Genomic DNA, 19,632 nt, shown 5'->3' with positions numbered 1-19,632 from the left:
TTACGTGCGTTGGCTTGGTCAGCTAGAGAAATTGCCGCCATCATGATGAACAGCGGTGGAATCGGGGTCCCCCTCGGCTTTCCTTTAACTCCTACTTCGGTTATCCAAGTCACTAATTTATCCTCCGCGGTTACTAGTGAGCAGATGCGGACGCTGTTCGGTTTCCTAGGTGACATTGAGGAGTTGCGCCTTTACCCTCCGGAGTAAGTGAGGCCCGGGAAGCCATAGAGAATGGCGGGAATGACTGTCTTTTAAGAAACGGGGTATATAAATATATGTGTGTGTGTGTGTGTGTGTATAAACTGACCGGATGCTGCGCCCTCCATTTTGCTTGTGAGTGGTTAGTCGTAGCTCCGTTTTGAGGCTTTTACTTTCTGTGAGGATTGTTGCTCGGAGCGAAGATGGCACCTATTCACGGCTATATTTTTTTTTCACTCTTTACCATGGCCGGTTTCGTCTCAGTCCTGCCATTCTTTTCCTTTTCACTGTTGTGAGAAATGCCTCCGATTTTTGAGGTTAGCGCTTCTTTGTTAGAAGCCCGTTGGAGCTTCGTTAGTTTGGCTTTGAAAAGATAACGGCAGGGAAGCCCTCTAGCTCCTTCTCAGACTTCTCCCTCTCAGTTCATCCAACCGCTTTAATGGATTCTATTGTGCAGTTACTTGGTAATCAGCCTTATTTCAATCAACCTTACGTCCCTGTAGAGCTGCAGTCCTTCCTTAATTGGAACAGGGTTTAGTGAAATTTCATGGGCTAAACTGCCAAGCCAGTACACTTAGGATGTTGTAACATGGTCAGTCACAGATACTGTATCACCTTATGTAAAATCTAAAATCCTGACATAACATATTTTACAGTCTTTCTATAGTGTTCAGGGAAGATGAATTGTTATGGTTTACCACAAACATTTCTGACCCATAACATGTTATAATCAAATACTTAGAATTCTGCATGTGATAAAAGGTAGCAAACATGTCACTGATAGCAGACATGGTTCTTTTTATTAAGATAAACATTAAGGTTAAGAATTCTATATACAAAATCAAATATTTACGTAATTATGCACGCTTTTCTGTTGCTTCACTGATCTGGCATTGAAAAAGTCATGTGCCTAAAAGCTTCCTGAATATTAGAAGAGACTGTAGACTTAATTCTGATGAAGGGCATTCTACAGAAAAGGAAACATAAAAACATAGAGAACTGACATCAGAAAAAAACCCTAATGGTTCATCGAGCCCACCTTTTGAGTTATTTTATTTTATTTTTTGAATGTTTGTCAGATGATGGACAAGGGTTTATGTTTAAATTCAGTTACTAATGATTGATCCACTTTCTCCTTGCTGAGTCTCAGTAAGGAATCTGAAATCAGAGTTTTGAACTTGATAAAAAGTGAAAATAAAGTCTATAGTGCTATTAAGATTTGGAATTTGAAAACAATGAGTAGGATTTAAGATGGCCAAGAGGCAGCAACCACTGATAACTTCTAGGATAAGAACTTACTTAAAATAGCCATAGTACTTAGGGCTTATTAATATTCTTTTTAGATCAGAAATAATATATAAGGATGAAAATATACATAAGAGAATGTTCCTAAAAAAGGCAAGTTGTAGTTAGACAGCATCATCACCAGATGAATTCGTAGCTGGCTGAACAGCAGTACTCAGCGTATGGTCCACAATGGAACTGCATCTACATGGAGGGAAATGTGTACTGGGGTGCCCCATTTGGATGAGGGAATAGATGGGGAACTCATCAGATTTGCAAATGACACCAAGCTGGCAGGAATAGCCAACACTTCAGAAGATAGGCTTAAGACAGAGGTCCCCAATCTTTTGGGCACCAGGGACCGGTTACGTGGAGAAAGGTTTTTCTGCTGACAGGAGTGGGGATGGTTTTGTGTGCTGCCTGCATCCCATGGATGGGGCTTTGCTTTTTTTGTGCAGACCAGTTGCTGGCATGCCGCGGCCCGGTACTGGTCCATGGACTGGGGGTTGGGGACCCCTGGCTTAAGATACAGGAGGATCTTGATAGACTTGAACATTGGGCACTATCTAACAAAATAAAATCCAATGGTGAAAAAAGTAAGCTTTTACATTTAGGCAAGAAAAACCAAATGCACAGGTATAGTATAGGTCAGGGATCAGCAACCTGAAACAGTGAAAGAGCCACTCGGAACCGGTTCCCTCACAAAAGGAAAAACTGGGAGCCGCAAAAAATGTGTGTACATGCGCGCATGTGCAGAACAGGGTTTGACTGAAGAGTGGAGCCAAGGCGAGATGCACCTACCCTGCATATTTGAATTGATTGGTTGAACTTTTTTAGTCCCACTTTTTTTTTTTGGACTGCACATGGCAGAGGACTGGGAGCCGCAGGAGATGGCTGAAAGAGCCGCATGCGGCTCCGGAGCCGCGGGTTGCAGACCTGTGGTATAGGTAGTACCTTGCTCAATAGTGGCAACTGTGAGAGGGATCTCGGAGTCCTAGTGGACAATCGCATAAATATGAGCCAGCAGTGTGCTGTAACTGCCCAAAAAGCCAACACAGTGCTAGGCTGCATTAACAGAGGGATAGAATCAAGATCACGTGAAGTGTTAATACCACTTAACAATATCTTGGTAAGGCCACACTTGGAATACTGCATCCAGTTTTGGTCACCACGATGTAAAAAAGATGTTGAGACTCTAGAAAGAGAAGAGCAACGAAGATGGTTAGGGGACTGGAGGCTAAAACATACAAGGAATGGTTGCTGGAATTTGGGTGTGTCTAGTCTAATGAAGAGAAGGACGAGGGGTGTGACATGGTAGCAGTGTTCCAATATCTCAGGGGTTGCCACATAGAAAAGGGAATCAAGCAATTTTCCAAAGCACCTAAAGGCAGGACAAGAAGCAATGTATGGAAACTAACCAAAGAGAGAAGCAACCTAGAACTAAGGAGAAATTTCCTGACAATTAGAACAATTGATCAGTGAAACAACCTGCCCCCAGAAGCGGTGAATGCTCCAACACTGGAAGTTTTTAAGAAGAGACTGGACAGCCATTTGCCTGAAATGGTATAGGGTTTCCTGCTTGAGCAGGGGGTTGGACTAAATGACATTCCAACTTTATTATTGTTATTATTTAAAAATAAATACTTTCAGATGTAAATAAAATAGTAAGAGTTTTTTAAAAAGCTCTTGATTTGTTGATTGAAATATTTGATTTTATTGAAATCAATTTATAACTTAAACGGCAAGTAAATTAAAATTTTAATCCCATGTAAAAATAATTGTGACTGTTTTTTACTTAGGTTACCAAAAAGGTAACTTAGGTTAATATGTCACATTCTCGCAGGGCTGAAAGTTCTATTGTCTAGAAACCTGGTAAACATAACTGGAGCTTAAAAGATGCATGTACGCTTTAATGTGCTCACTTTAATTTTTTTTATTGAATTCAAATATTTTGAGTAGTTTTGTACTTACTGTTCTTTTTATATTTCAGTAATCAATATTATGCTCAAATTATCTTAATACACTAGCTGCAGAGAGAATTTTCACTAAGATGAGAAATGGAGCTACTATACTAGTTAATCGAAGCATTTTGCTCGTTGCTTTTTTCTTGTTTTTTAGGGTTTTTTTTAATTTTAGGAAATAATTTTCTTACTTTGATCTTGGCCTCGTTATTCCCAGCTCTTAATTGTAATTTATTCTTAACAGTAAACAATAAAAAACTAAGTTTATTTTTAAATTCTTGACATGTAAAAATATAGAATGCAGAAATGTTTTATTAGAAAAGCCAAAATATACTTAAATCAACATTTACTTTTTATAAATAGACTGTTCCAGCCTTCCAACAATCTCCCTATGAGATTCTGATATGCAGGACATAGAAAACTACTTGGTTATTTTCATAAGCCACAGTAAACCATGACATTATTAAATCTTAATTAGCTGGATTTGTGCAGTATGTTCAAATAATGCACCAAGGTTTACAAAACAATAGAATTTGATAAAAAAGATGCTTTAGAAAAAAGAATTTTTAGAGTTTTATTCCTTTTTAATATTTCTTTTGATTTAATAGCAAGGAAAGGAATGGGACATCTCTGAAAGAGACAATTATCATTATTACTCAACAGTAAAATATCCAGAATTTGCTCTGCCAAAATAGCTTTTTTGTTACAAAATGCCAGTGGTACGATCCTGGAATTTTGAGATTCTGCATATGAATAACAGGTTGTCCATACTCCTCTTAAGAAACAACAAACTGTTGAAGTATTGTATAACTCTAATACATTCTTGTTGCCCAATTTTGGATTTCATTTTTATGGTTTTCTGAATATGAATTTGCATATTTCACTGCTTCAGTAAATGACCTAAAGTTATCCATGATCTTTCTACTGCTAACCCTAATTCATTGTGATAGTTAACAGTTCTGCCATTTCAGACCCAGTTACCATTTTTGAGTTCAGGGTATTTTGTCTGATTATATATTACTTTGAATTAACTGATGTTGAAATTTTTCTGTTCACTTTTCTGTTTACTCGGTGTGAACAGATTAATAAGTAATTGAATTAATTGAAATATAATTAATATAAATAAAGTATTTGTAGACTTTGACGCATACTTTATTAAGTATTTTCTAATGTGCAATAATCATAAGCTAAAACTGAACCATTTGTGTAATTAGCAATATGTATGAATAGCTTTTAAAAGTTGAATGCCAATGCAAAGGACCCATCATAGATAGCACTATAATGTTGGAGATGCTACTATTGGCTACAATATTCTAGTTCAGATTTTGATCTTCCATGTCTGCAATTAATCCAGTGGCTAAATGTATTAAAATTTCTTGTTTTTGGCTGTTTTGACAGGCGTAACAGAAATATGGAATATTAATAATATATTTAGTTTGATTATCAACATTGTATCACACAATTTGAACCCAAAATAGTTATTTTAAGGCTTTTTAAGCCTTTTAAGATTACAACCTGTGCAGAGAAAGATAATTGGAAGCATTTTATATAGACTGAAATACGCTTACTTTGTAAATATTATGTTAAAATATTAAAAATGATCCTGCAAGTTTAATGTCAAAGAAGGAGTGATAATGTAAGAAAGAAATAAGACATTCAAAGGAAGACATAGAAGTCAGCTTTATTTTGGTAATTTTTTTATGGTTTCTGTTAAACCATTTCTTAAATTTCTTAGCATAATTATAGTTCATAAGTCACATATAGAACTTCACATAATGCATTATCTTTATTCCAGTTTAAGTTCAGTTCATAGAAATGTCTAGGCCTAGGAACTAGAAGTTAGCTAAATAGATTAAACTGTGGTTTTTCAAGGTCAGCCTAAGTTGGTTAGAAAGTCTCATTCCTAACCACATATAAATTAATCTGTAGAAGAACCAGGGCTTTTTTGTCATAGAACGCCCAGAACAGAGTTCCGGCACCTTTTTTGGATGGAACCTTGTAGGGTAGGCAAGGCGGGTTGTATGACCTGTGAGTTCCGGCACCTTTTTCTTTTACAAAAAAAAACAACACTGAGAAGAACTAATATCTTCTGTAATTAACTTCCATGTATATCAGCCTAAGATGCACTAAAAAGATATCAGACAGATAAGTTTTATTTATTTATTTTTTGGTATAATTGCCTTTGAGCACAGCTTGAAAAAAAGATGAAACTGTAGCATCTAATTGGTTTCTTTTTCTTGCAGCAATGCACCACTCGCTTTTTCCTCCAAAGTATGTTATATTAAGTTTCGGGAGTCTTCAAGTGTTGGTGTGGCCCAGCATCTAACAAACACAGTTTTTATTGACAGAGCTCTGATAGTTGTGCCCTGCGCAGAAGGTTGGTATTTTCAATATTTTTTTTTAAAAAAATTGTGGTCTCCACTCTGTCAGTTTGTTCCATATGTTTCTTCCAGCAATTGGGCAGCAGATGATGCATGTGCATTTGCTGTTCTTCCAATAAAGGAGAACAATAAAAGGAAAGAGAAGATATTACCTGGAATTCTACAAATTTTCAGTGTTTAATTAGTTCTAAAATATGTGGATACTTTCTTTAATGTAATGTAGACTTTTATAAGGGTGAAGACTTGTTTCTTTCACTAATTCTTTTTCTTCCAAAATGTGTTGTTCACCATTTGCCTAGAAAAAGTGAGTTGAACAATACAGATGAAAGCAGTTGTATCTCTGAAAATGTCCTAAATATATTTTTAATTAAATGAGAGTGAGTCCACATCATTACAGCAATAGAAACCATGTTTTTTAGTTTTCACTGTAGAATAGAGTAATTTTTCCAAGCTAGGTATCATATCTTTTCCAGTAATAAAGTGATACAGAAGATATATTATAGAGTACTTACCTAGTGGGGTCAGCACCACACTAGGATCCCCAGATTGCGTCAGATAATTTCAAAATTGAATATTTAAAATGACTGAAATCAAATCATCCATAGGAAATAATATATAGCACGGGTGTCAAACTTGCCACACAAACTTGATGTGTCACAACATATCACAACTTTTTTTGCATTGTTGGAGCTGGGATGGGTGTGGCCTCCACTGGCAGCTTGACACCCCTGATATTGCATAAGGTTTGAGCCATTTTAACTTGAGGGTTTTTTTAATGTCCATGCCATTTTCAAGGCAAAGGCCTGCCTAAAAAGCTATTCCTGTATTTACTTCTAATATCATTGGAATTTTAGTTGTGGGATGTTCTATGGGCTTAATTGGACTATGTTAATATTAGGGTACATTTATTTTGTATAGTAGTGTTGCAAAATATTTATATAATCAGTTATTCCTACATTAGCTTTGGTTTTTGTTAGCTCAGTATTTATACCTGAATGCCACTTTTGTAGCTTCAGTAGAGAGGCAAGAAAGTGGAATAGCCTTGCAGGTAAGAGAGGATTTTGAAAAGAGGTATTACTGATGATTCATTCATAGTTCATTGTTGGTAGAAAGGAAAAAGTTGGGAACAGCAGCTGAAAACCACAGGTGGTTTTAATTCAGGCAAAAGTTCAGGCAAATGTTAAAAGATGAGATTTTGAACAACAATATAAATAATTCAAAATTGAGGATACAAATGAAATGGCACTCAATGAAGGCACAGCATGTTTCAAAACTCAACAGTTGATTGCCCAGTGCAACCGTATAGCTGTAGCTATGCTCCAGAGTTTAAACTCTAGGCATATATTATCCTCCTTCTGAATTAAAATTATTTGGTGGGATACAGGATGACCCTTGGAGGTGGCTGACTTACTTTTTCTACCACTGATTTCAGCATTGCCATTTTTTTATGTTTCTAGACTGCCCATCTCACTCAGGGAGGGACATTTGTAGCCTTTACATCCTCAGCCTTTTGTTTTCTATAAATCAGTTAAAAATGTAGAATTAACAGCATCTGGTTCCTTTCATGAACTGCTCTTGCTGTTACAAAGTTTCTTCCAATAGTCAAAGTCTGCCTTTCTGAAATTTAAAATAATTTTTTTGGTTATTTAGTCTTTGGAATGAGAGAGAATTGATTTGATTTCTTGTAACATCCCTTCAGATATTTAAAGAGTTCTATCATATTTTTCCTCGGTTGTGTTTTTTACCCTCAAGTCTAAGCATGTACAATCTTTGCAATATCACTTCGTATTATGTAGTTTCTAGTTCCTCATTGCTCTTCTCTCTTTGAATCCTCCTTGAAGTACTAAACTATTCTAATCAAAACAGAAAGAAGTAGAAAGAGTGTTTGCCATGATTCAGGCAGATTATATTTGCCTTTTTATAAGTATTATTCCCAGGCTATATATTTTCCATCCTATGCTTGTACGTTTAATGGTTGTTTCCTAAAGAAAAGTTTTGCACTTATTTCTGATTAATTTTATTCTCTTACTTTTAGACCATTCCCCAAATCTCTCAAGTTCATTGCTTATTTTAGTACTGACTTTGGGGGCATTAGCTAGCTCATTGTGTTATATTCTCCGCAAATTTTAGAAGCATTTTCTTTTCTTCATCCAAGTGATTAATAAAAATATTGAAGAGTTGAAGACACAAGACTGATCTTTGTGGCATTCCGTACTTCTCTGATTTGATGAGCAACCATCAATATGCACTCTCTGAGTATGATTTCTGACCCAGCTGTGTCCGCTTAATTGTCACCCAGTCCTTACTTAACTATCTTGCTAATAATGTCATGGGTTACTTATTGAAAGTTTTGTGCCGTAAATATACAGCATTCCCAAAATGTGTTCAAGAAGTACTCAGTCAATGACATAAGGCTACTTTGACAAGATTTGTCCGTACTAACATTTGGTAAGTAAGTATATTTTTCCAAATTAATTTCTTTATCTTCTTCTCCAAAATTTTCCTAAGTATTGATGTCACTCTGACTGGCACATACTTTTCTTAATCTTGTTCCTCTCTGAAGATAGGGACATTATTGTCTCTCCTCTAGTCATCTGGCAGTTGCTCAGTTCTCGAGGAATTCAAGACAATTACTTATTTCCTAGCATGCAGTTCACCTGGCCCTGGAAATTTAAACTCATTCAAAATAAAAAAGTTGATCCCCAGCTATGTTTCTGTTATTCCCAAGCTTCAGCCACAGAATTTAAAAGGTCCATTTAGGTTACTGAGTACAACTCCAGATTAAAGCATCTCAGCCTACTGCTTTTCATAATTTCTTGACAAAATTCTTTTGTTCATTGAAAAAAAACTAGCTGTATTTACTTTATCTGTTAGTATTTTGCCATCTTCATTTTTATTTATTGTGAGCGTATCTAAAAAAGTCCTTTCTGTTGATCTTAGCATTGTTAGCTTATGCTAAACTGTTGCTTTCCAGAAACCATCTGAGCAGTTCTACGCAGCCTGTCTATTGGCTTCCTTTGTTACTGGAACACTTTCAATTTTTCTCACTTTTTTATTTTTCTTTTGCAATGTCTTTATCCAATTAATATAGTTTTTGTTTATCATTTTAATGAATGACTGTAGAATGGGAAGCTCCCTTGATAGGTCTGTGTGTAATCTGAAAGTTTGTTTTATGAAGTCCATTTTTTATTTTTGTTTTAAATTAGCTTCATAGCTCTTTGGGCTTTGGAAGATTATTTGCTAAAATACAAATATCAAAAAAGTATGGTGCTGTTACATCTTTACTTGCTTTTCTTAGTCCTTATAATTTTGTCACAATTCTTGATAAACTTAAGTCTGTGAAATCTTTGATTAAGTATCATGAAGAAAATAAAGCAAATATATATACAGATTTTTTCCCCTTCCATTCAGTCGTGTTTAATTCTTATTGTCTGCCTGTAGAAGGCCCTGCAGTTTTCTTCGCAAGATTTTTCAGAAGTGGTTTGCCACTGCCTCCTTCCTAGGGCTGAGAGAAAGGGATTGGCCCAAGATTACCGACCCGGCTTTGTGCCTGAACTGGAACTAGAACTCACAGTTTCCTGGTTTCTAGCCTGATGCTTTAACCATTATACCAGACTATTACTATATATAGAATGGAATATGTTAATTATATTACAGTTATATACTTTGACTTCAGGGAACACAATGTGGAAAAGTTCTGTTTTAAGTAACAGGTTTTTTCTAGTGCAAAAATGTGCACATATTTAGATAGAGAATATTACAAATGAGTTTATTTATTTCATTTTAAAAACAAAATTGATACGAATGATGACTTAAAAGTATTAATAAGTTAAGTTATGTGATTTTTACTAAATCATTTTGTTTGTACTGATATTTTATATGGTTTATTCAGGAAGAGCAAATGTATAAAAATACTGCTTTATTGTGTGTATTCCCTTTGTCTACAAATATATTGGAGTAGCTTCATTAAACTAGCATAGTTATCAAAGGTTACATATTGTACATCTTTGAATTTTTTAGTCTTAATATATTGACTTGTACTTCTGATCTAAATTATAATCTCACTTGTATTTTTATATTGATTCCTAATAAGGATACAACAGAGAATGTACCATATCTCTCTCATGTATCTGTGGAGTTTCCATGCCTGGAGTAGAAGAGCATATGAAAAGACAATTTCTGTTCTTCTACTTGTTATTATGCAAAAAACAGTTGAAAAAGACACAGATTTCTCAAACTGAAAAATCTCTCTTTACTAACTTTAGTTCTTTGCTACTAGACTAATGCAGAGGATTTAGTGGTATTCTTTAGCCCTATACCACAGGTCGGCAACCTGCGGCTCCGGAGCCGCATGCGGCTCTTTGAGCCGTCTCTTGCGGCTCCCAGCCGCCCGGTGCGCGCGCACCTCTTCCAACGGGCAGTGGTGCGCGCGCACCTCTCCAAATGGAGAGTGGCACCGCCCGTTTGGAGAGGTGCACGCGCACCTCCCCGAATGGGCGGAGGTGCGCGCGCACCTCCCCAAACCTTTGGAGAGGTGCGCGCGTACCTCCGCGCGAATGGGCAGCGGTGCCGCTCTTTCAGGAAGCCCGCCGCGGCCCGTCTGTGAAGCTGCCGAAAGCGGCAGCTTAGCAGACGGGCCGCGGCAGCTTCCTGAAAGAGCGGCGCCGCTGCCCCTTCGCTTTCGGCAGCTTCCTGAAAGAGCGGCGCCGCTGCCCCTTCGCACGGAGGTACGGCGCACCTCCCCAAAGGTTTGGGGAGGTGCGCGCGCAACTCCGGTCGTTCGGAGAGGTGCGCGCGCACCTCGGAATGGGCAGGGGCGCCGCTCTTTGCGGAAGCTGCCGCAGCCCGTTTGCTAAGCTGCCGCTTTCGGCAGCTTCACAGATGGGCCGCGGCGTGCTTCCTGAAAGAGCGGCACCGCTGCCCATTCGCGCGGAGGTACGCGCGCACCTCCGGTCGTTCGGAGAGGTGCGCGCGCACCTCTCGGAATGGGCAGGGGCGCCGCTCTTTGCGGAAGCTGCCACGGCCCGTCTGCAAAGCTGCCGAAAGCGGCAGCTTTGCAGACGGGCCGTCGCCATCGGGCAACCGGGAACCGGTTCCATCTCATTTTTTAAAAAATGGCAGCCGCGTGCGTCCGCGCATGCGCAAAAAACCTTTTTGCGCATGCGCGTGCATGGACACACGCACGCGGCTCCCTCTTTTTTTAATTTGTGATGGAACCGGTTCCCAGTGGCTCTTTTTCTTTTTTAGGTTGCCGACCCCTGCCCTATACTCTCCCTTTATATTTGGCTCAATAATGTGAATTAACAGAAAGCGAAGTTATATATATTACAATGGCACTTAGATAAGTTATAATTCCTCCCTCAATGAGTTATTAGATTTTTAAAAATGCATTCCCTATTATGTGGTATAAAGTCAATAAGATACTACATCAAGGATTATGCATATAATCTATCAGCTTGAATTTTGTCTATAACCTATCAATTTAACTGCATGAGATACAAAATCGACACATGTAAAACAGTTGAAGAGAATGCAGCAATCATTGGCATTTACTCCTTCCTCCAGAGTAAATTCTTTTTTCCAAACCTCTGAATTTATGTGATGATCTTCCCAACTTTGTACTTCCCAGATATGTTAAATTTCAGTTAATAGAATTTTTAGTCAGCTGTTTTTGCTGAGAATTTGAGGAATTCATTAAACACAGTGGAAAGATACTTGGATTGGGAAGGATTATTTTACCAATAAGCCTACTAAAAGTAAGCCTATTAGCAGCTATTCCAAAGTAAGTATGCAAAGCTATTCCTCTGCAGTCAGTGCTGGGTAAATATAATGTCTTAATTATTTAAATTTTGAGATTAATTACAAGTCATTCATATGGTTTTATTAAAGTAAAATGCTCAGATCAAATCCATAGGCTTGTATATTAGCAAACTCAGCAGCTTCCTTGGATTTCATATGAGAAGTGGAGAGTTACATAGGATGTAGAGCACACGTGCTCTGTTGATCTACTTTCTACGGGGAAATCCAAATGGTGTGAAAGCTAATATTTATGAATTTATTATTGTACAAAATCCAGACACAAAAAGACAAGGGGAGGGAAGAATGTTGAGACCTTTTAAAAATGTTCATCTTGTCTGTCAGGGTATTACTCTCAGCATTGCATGGCAATGGATTCACTGAATATTAAAATGATGTCAAATACATAATTCATACTTCATGACTAACTTTGTGATTTTGGATACAGTGAAACATCACATTGTCACAATGCATGGTCCTCTTCTCATTTTATGTGTATTTGAGATTTCTCTCTGACTTTGGTCTAGTTTGAGAGAAGACGAGATTGAAATACATCTGATACCACCTTTAATCATCATTCTAAACTTTATGTCCACATTTTCTGGTAGATGGATTTTGACTATTAATTTGGTTTTGTATGTTTTCTCTGTGTGATATTTGTGCATTATTAGATGACTAGACTGGCCAAGGCAGACCTGTTACACTTGCCTGAATTAGGCATTGTTTGCCATGCCACTAAACCTGCCGCCAAGTGACAACTTCATGGGGGAAATGAGAACGGAGTCTGGCCTGCAGAAGATGGACGCCCTGTCTCTGTTTTATTATTTTGTTTTGCTTTATTTTTCTTCTTCTTTTTTTTAATTTTGTCCCTTTCTTGCTGTAATTCTTTTGTTTCTACTTGTGAACTGGTTTTTCAGTTCTGTAAAAATGCTGTTCTGTTACAGGAATTCATAACTCATTTTAAACTTATCCTGTGGAACTAATACTGTGTCAGTAAGAGCTGACATAATCCTAAAGTCAGTTTAGATTTTGCATTTAAACTGTAAGTGCAATTTTAAGTTTATAAAATTTGAAATCAGTGGAAATAATTTCTCTTAATTAGGACTATGTTGATTATCAAATGATCAAATTGTTTATATTATCTCCATATAATTCAGTTTCTATATTATTGCTTTCTCTGGACTTAGTTTTGAAGTATTCATTTCTTCTGAAATGTCTTCAGAAACTTTCCTATCCCAATGCTCCCACCCTGAATCTCTCTGTTACTTTTCAAAATATGTATTTGAACAAATGTTCTCCTTCATGTCTACGTTTTATGGAAGCCTGTTGAGATTTCCCATTGAGATTTGAACTGCAGAGTATATAAATATATCGGTAATATGATATATGTCGAGAAGGCTAATGTTATTTCAAGACTAATAGGTTTTCTATTTATTTAATTTTGATATTCAATAACAAATTAAAAAAAATAGGGAATACTCAGAATAACCTTGTGCTGACCAGTGTTTGTTTTGTATATTGTCTTCTCTTCACTGTAGCATTCTGTGAGAAGGTGACAAGCATCTCTTTTTTTTTCTTGCATCTTGGCACATGATTATGACAGTCTATCTCGGATTAACAGACACATAGAATTTGAATATTTTCTACAGAAACTTTCCAAGAACAATACCTTTTGTTACTTTTTTTTGCAACAGGGATGAGAGTTCACAAATTATTTTTGGCATCTTTTATCATTGTTTTGCATATCTTTTTTCTTTAATAAAAATATTTTACTGTGTTCTGATAATTTTATGAATAAATAGGGAATTACATAATTAACAGTAGGTCTTACTAGAAATTTTGATTGATCTAATGGACCAGCGGGATCTATGCTAGAACTACAAATTATTTAGAAATATAAAGGTGGCCTAAAGTAAGGGGCTAAAACTTTTGATAGCAGCTTTAAATTGACAATTAAATTGCACAGATTGAAAGTAGTAGGTAGAGTTACTAATCAGTTTAAAATGACATAGTCTAAGGTAAAGGTAAAGGTTCCCCCGCACATGCGTGCTAGTTGTTTCTGACTCTAGGGGCCGGTGCTCATCTCCGTTTCAAAGCCGAAGAGCCAGCGCTTGTTCGAGGACGTCTCCGTGGTCATGTGGCCGGCATGACTAGACGCCAAAGGCGCACGGAACGCTGTTACCTTCCCACTGTAGTGGTCCCTATTTTTCTACTTGCATTTTTACGTGCTTTCGAACTGCTAGGTTGGCAGAAGCTAGGACGAGTAACAGGCGCTCACTCTGTTACGCGGCACTCGGGATTTGACCCGCCAAACTGCCGACCTTCTGATTGACAAGCTCAGCGTCCTAACCCACTGAGCCACCGCGTCCCTGACATAGTCTAGTTCTGAGTAAAAACCATTTTGTGCATCTCCATGCTTTACATCATTGCTTTTAAGTATCATTTCAGCCATCACCAGTGCTGAGTGTTGTGCACTTAAGGAGTTCTTTGCAAAAATAACTATTGGAATACATTTTTATGAATTTTCATTCTTACCTTTTTATGATTATACCGAAAACATGCAGTTATATTTAGTCTGGAATAATTTACAGTTGGGCCCTTTCTGGATATAAGTCTATATTTTATTTATTTATTTATTCAATTTATATACCGCCCTTCTCCCGTAGCAGATGTTTTTAAAAAATCTTTATTTTGTTTAGTTTTGAAGATAGATATTCATTTTTTTGCTTTTGGAAAAGAGGCTTGTTTTCTAGTAACTTAGTAACATGTAGGTATGATAGCTTAGAAAGTTAGGTATTTACTATAAGTTGCTATGCCGTTATATTTACTTGGTGGCCACCCACTGATCAAAAGTTCCTTAATTAAGTGAGAGAAGCTACTTTATGACTTTTCACTTCTTGTATCATTTCCCATACTGCTTCCAGGAATGAGGAAATTTACAGGGGTGAGGAAAACCATTGAAAATTAGATACTTCCCTTTTTGATTGATGGATATCTGTATTGGATTAAAACGTCTTTTATCAGTAGGGGAAATCCCAATTAGATACAGTCATGGAAGACTGCAGTTTATAAGCATTTATTTTGGAATGTGCAATTGAATTCTATGGGCCTATAGAACGATAGGGAATCGGGTTTGAAATACTTTCATTTAAATGCAGCCCACTTACCATTTCGGTCAAGATCCTATTATTTTAAAATCCATTCAATCAAGTGAAACTGTAATATGGTTTTTATGTTGCTGGTCTATTCTTTCCTGTCAGCTAAAGTCTGCAGTGTTTCAACTTTTATATATAAAAAGCTTTAAATTATATCCTTCAAAAACTCAAACTGCCAGAAAGTTTAATGTAGATCTTCAGGCAGCTTTTTAACATCAGAAACATCTTCCCCTTTTTGAAGTGGAATATCTTTTTTGAGCTTAATACGGAGATCTGCATTGTTTTCTACGTTATATCTTTGGCTTTTTAATGGAACATCAAGATTATAGCATTAGTGGTGAGGCTTTTAAAATAAAATAATAAAAAATACTGTGTATTTTTTCTTATTATAAATGCCATTATAATTCTAGATAATGGATCTCTGAGGCCAGATTGACTTAAATTCTTATGTTTACTCTAATAAGTAACAGTTACTTCAGACAGTGGTGGCTCCTTGGCAGAATAGTTTGCCATCTTTAGTGTGTAATATCTGGCTTTGTGCTTAAAATATTTACTTTTGGATTGTTTGGGCATAATCCACAAATATAGTAGTTAGCTGCTGTAAAGCATCTTAAGAGTAGTATAAATTCATTTTCAGTGAAGATCAATGCAGTAGTAACCATTATTTAAATATAGATAACCATAGTGTAAAATAATTTTTATTTAATTATTTAAAGTATTTTTATCCTTATGTTCAATCCGTAATGTGAAGCATTTCTGAGTTAAGAACTTGAGCAATTTTATTGAGGTAAGCCTTGCTCCCTAAATATGTATAGCAAGAGACAAAATCTCCTTGTCATCTTGTAAAAATAACAGTGATCTGTTTCACTGACACTATGCAGATATAACAAACATTGTGTCAGTGATCAAGTAAATATTTTTGTAAAGTCTAGATTACACTATCCCTCATAATGCTACAGAACTGTGAGCCTTGTTAGGTCAAAGTACTTACGCTACGAATCATTATGTTTCTTGCCTTGCTTGATTTGTTGTACCAGATTGAGAACTGGTGATCAACTGGCAATATTTTTCACAGCCACTTACAGCCGAAGAAAAGGCCAGTTTTTGCTTAGCACACTCCTGTTTCCTCTTTTTTCTTTTTGACTGATTTGGTTATTTGCCATTTCTGGGGATTAAACTTTAAAAAATGTTCTTCTTTTCTGTATCTGATGTTCTGTGTGCTATTAGTGATGCAGTCAACACGAACGGTTGTCATGTGTAACACACCTTTCGATCACCGTGAAACAACGTCCTGCGAAAGCGTCCATGCTTGATATCGTTTGGTTCATGAACATTAAGTTTCCAGTACAGGTGACCCATAGCTCAAAGTGTTAAATAATTATCTACTCATTGTTCAGTTTTTAAAGTAAAAATCTGGTAATGAGATTGTAGTTTTGCTCACTTACTGTTCCTAGTGGAGTATGGGAAAGAAAAATGTGTGTTTTGCTTTTTTAAAAGGCTGTTGTAGTTTTTTTTTCATTTGTTATATTTAAGTTGAAGGGAAATAGTAAGTAGAAGAATAAAATTTGAAAGGTGGCCTTACTTTTGGTAACAAAACCATTTTGCTCTTCAGGTAAAATTCCAGATGAAGCCAAAGCCCTCTCTCTCTTAGCTCCTGCCCCAACAATAACAAGTCTGATTCCTGGTGGAGGGTTGCTTCCTATACCAACGCCTCCCGTGAGTTCAGTAAGTAATGCTGGATGTAATAATGCAGCTGATTCAGTTACATTTTGGGTAAGTGGTCCATGGTAGGGATGGCTTTTAAACAAACTAATGTGTTAAAATCCAAAGTAAGGTGGGGCATTTATTAGGATAAGTCCAACATCCTTAATATAGCAAGATTTAGTCTTCACCAGAAGCCTATATTAGCAAAGAGGACCAGAAGAAAATAGAAAGAAAAAGTAATGTTAAAGCTAGAATTTTTACAGATTAGTGCTGTCTTGCATAGAAAGCTGTTAAAGTTTCTGGCTTTAAAAGGATTGAAGCTTTGCAGTATTTCTATTATTCAGTCTTTGTACATTCTTTTCTGCTAAGAATATTGCCTTATTGCCCAGAAGTTCAAAGAATTATTCCTTCATTTTTTAAAACTGAAGATGTACTTGTTTTATAGTGTTTTCAGTATATAGTGTTTTCAGATAATTTTAAATAATTTAAATAAATTTTTTCATTGATCCAAAGCAGAAGAAAGACCCCATGCTTGTTTATAGAAATTTCCCTATTTTCTATTTACAGATAGGAATTTCCCTTGGTCCACTAGGAGCTATACCAGCAGCAACATTGGATCATAACATTACAGCCATTGGAGACATACCCCAGCCACCCATTATGGGCAATGTGGATCCTTCCAAGATTGATGAAATTAGAAGGACTGTATATGTTGGAAACCTGAATTCCCAGGTAAGCATTTCTATTACAGAAGAATACATTAATAATTGGCATGGGTCCTGGTTATTTACGGGAGTACCTTTTGCTGGCGTTAACTTCCCATCGTCCTGTGCGCTCCCACAGAGAGGGCCTCCTCAGGGTGCCGTCGGTCAGGGAATGTCGACCGGCAGCCCCCAGGAGGAGAGCATTCTCTGGGCGCGCCTGCCCTCTGGAATCAGCTCCCTGTTGAGCTCCGAATGGCTCCCGACCTTCGCTCCTTCCGCCGCGACCTGAAGACTTGGCTATTTGAACTTGCCGGCCTGGACTGAGGGACTGGGATTTTAGATTTTAAATTTTAAAAATTTTAAATATTAGAATGTGTTTTATTGTTTAGGGCTATTGGTTTAATTTCATTTTAATTTTTGTATATTATGTGTTGTTTATAGTGTTTAATTGCCTTGTACACCGCCCCGAGTCCCTTGGGAGAGGGGCGGTATATAAATCCAAATAATAATAAATAAAAAGTATAACTGTCACTTTTGTCACTTGTGTATAATTGCAGTTTGCTACATTCCATCAGATCCAGATACACACTTTCCCCCCCTATTTTTTGCCATCCAACTCCAGTGGACTCTGCGGCATACAAAACTCTGGAGAAAATATAAAAACAGCTGAAAACATTTAATCAAGTAGACAGCCAAACTAAAATAATCCCAATAGACAGCAAAATCAATAAAACGGAGCATTGAAAAAGTAGTAACATCTCATTTTCACATTGGCTAGATGTCTTATACATGTTATATAACTTCTCTGGTGTCAAATACCATTGGTACATCATTCTGTAAAAATTGTATCTTAAATTACTTATGAACGGATTGCCTATAGACATAGACTTTGTACATATAAATATAAGGAAATATTCTAATACAAATTAGAATAGGTTACAGTAAGTTAAGTAAGCATACATGAGTATATGTGCTTATAGATACATTGTTTATTAGATAATGTATGTAGAATAACTTGTTCTAATGCTATATTTTATTTTTGATGTATTTTTTCACTTTTTTAAGCACTTGTTATTTTTTTATAATATATGTATTTTATTTTATTTTACTTTTTATTTTTCTGTTATTTTAAGAGCAATAATATAGATGATTAAAAATCTATTTTAAAGTATAATATACTGTAAATTTTAGTTTCTTTATTTCCACTCTCTTCCATTGATCCATCTGTATATTGTAACCATTTTATTATGCAGTCCTTGACTTGTTCCTCTTCAGTTTTAAATTTCAACAAAGTTTGTAGAGTTTTGCAGTCACATGTCCATTTGTACACCATTAGTTTTCAGATTCCATATTAAGTTATAAAAATCTCCATTACTGTTTTATCTGTATTAAATCTTTCTTTTAATTGTGCGTATGAGAAACATTGAAAACCAAAACTTGCTGTAGTTAAATGTTGTCTTGACTTCGTCTTAAGGATATATAGAACTTCTCATCACCCATATATCCTTTACTGACTCTTTCAGTTACTCCCTCAAGGAAGGACTCTGAGAGCTGTACATTATAAAATCAGCATTTAAACAGTATATAAAATTAAAACTAAAATATTAAATTTGATTTAAGATTAAAAATGTTAAAATTATAAAGTTATAAAATTATAAATAATTTCAAAGACTATTACAGTATATGTATATGTGTATGTTCATATTTTAAAAGAGATACTCACCAAATAATCATTGTTGTCATTTCATTCTGGGGTAAGCAGACAATTAGAAAATTCCATGCTAATAAGTCAGATAAATTAAAACAAAATCTTTAAGGTGTTATTGTTTAGAAATCAAGGAAATAGAAGTGTTATTTCTTGCTATTGGTATTCAAGATGTTGTTTTCATTGGTATTCAAGATACTGTTCTTTTGCAGTTCCATTATGGTGACAAAAATTAACATTGTAGTTGGCATGATCAGAATAAGCAGAATCAAATAAGTTTACAAGTTATTTTTAATTTGAGTTGTTTGCTTCCCCCCCCCCCAGACTACAACAGCTGATCAGTTGCTTGAGTTTTTCAAGCAAGTTGGAGAAGTAAAGTTTGTGCGGATGGCAGGTGACGAAACCCAGCCAACACGCTTTGCCTTTGTGGAATTTGCTGACCAGAATTCTGTACCTAGAGCTCTTGCCTTTAATGGAGTTGTGTTTGGAGACAGACCATTGAAGTAAGAAAAACACACTTTTATAATCAATTTCTATCAACATTAGCCAGAATGGAAAGAGTTTGTAAGAGTTGTAGTCCAAAACATCTGGAGAGTATTAGGTTGCCTATTTCTAGCATAATACATACATATATATTCTTCATAGGAAAATTCATATGCATTTCCACAAACTTTGTGCAAGTCCCATGGGTTTACTTAAGCAATATATTGCACATGCTTAACAAATAGTTCTGCTGTATGTCTA

The 19,632-nt window shown here is 36.2% G+C and overlaps 1 protein-coding gene across 1 annotated transcript in view; it reads left to right on the top strand.

Moving 5' to 3' along the window:
- The window catches only part of SREK1 (splicing regulatory glutamic acid and lysine rich protein 1), a 31,286-nt gene continuing 11,654 nt past the window's right edge, over positions 1 to 19,632 (top strand). Inside the window, exons 1-5 of the mRNA XM_083354759.1 lie at positions 1 to 203; positions 5,687 to 5,820; positions 16,388 to 16,500; positions 17,047 to 17,211; positions 19,213 to 19,391. Coding sequence (XP_083210885.1) covers positions 43 to 203; positions 5,687 to 5,820; positions 16,388 to 16,500; positions 17,047 to 17,211; positions 19,213 to 19,391 — 752 coding nt within the window. The 5' untranslated portion in view covers positions 1 to 42. The remainder of the gene's footprint in view (positions 204 to 5,686; positions 5,821 to 16,387; positions 16,501 to 17,046; positions 17,212 to 19,212; positions 19,392 to 19,632) is intronic.

Source organism: Vipera ursinii (genome assembly GCF_947247035.1).
Source record: "Vipera ursinii genome assembly, chromosome: 2".
Classification (NCBI taxonomy): domain Eukaryota; kingdom Metazoa; phylum Chordata; class Lepidosauria; order Squamata; family Viperidae; genus Vipera; species Vipera ursinii.
This window is presented reverse-complemented; position numbering and strand designations above follow the sequence as displayed.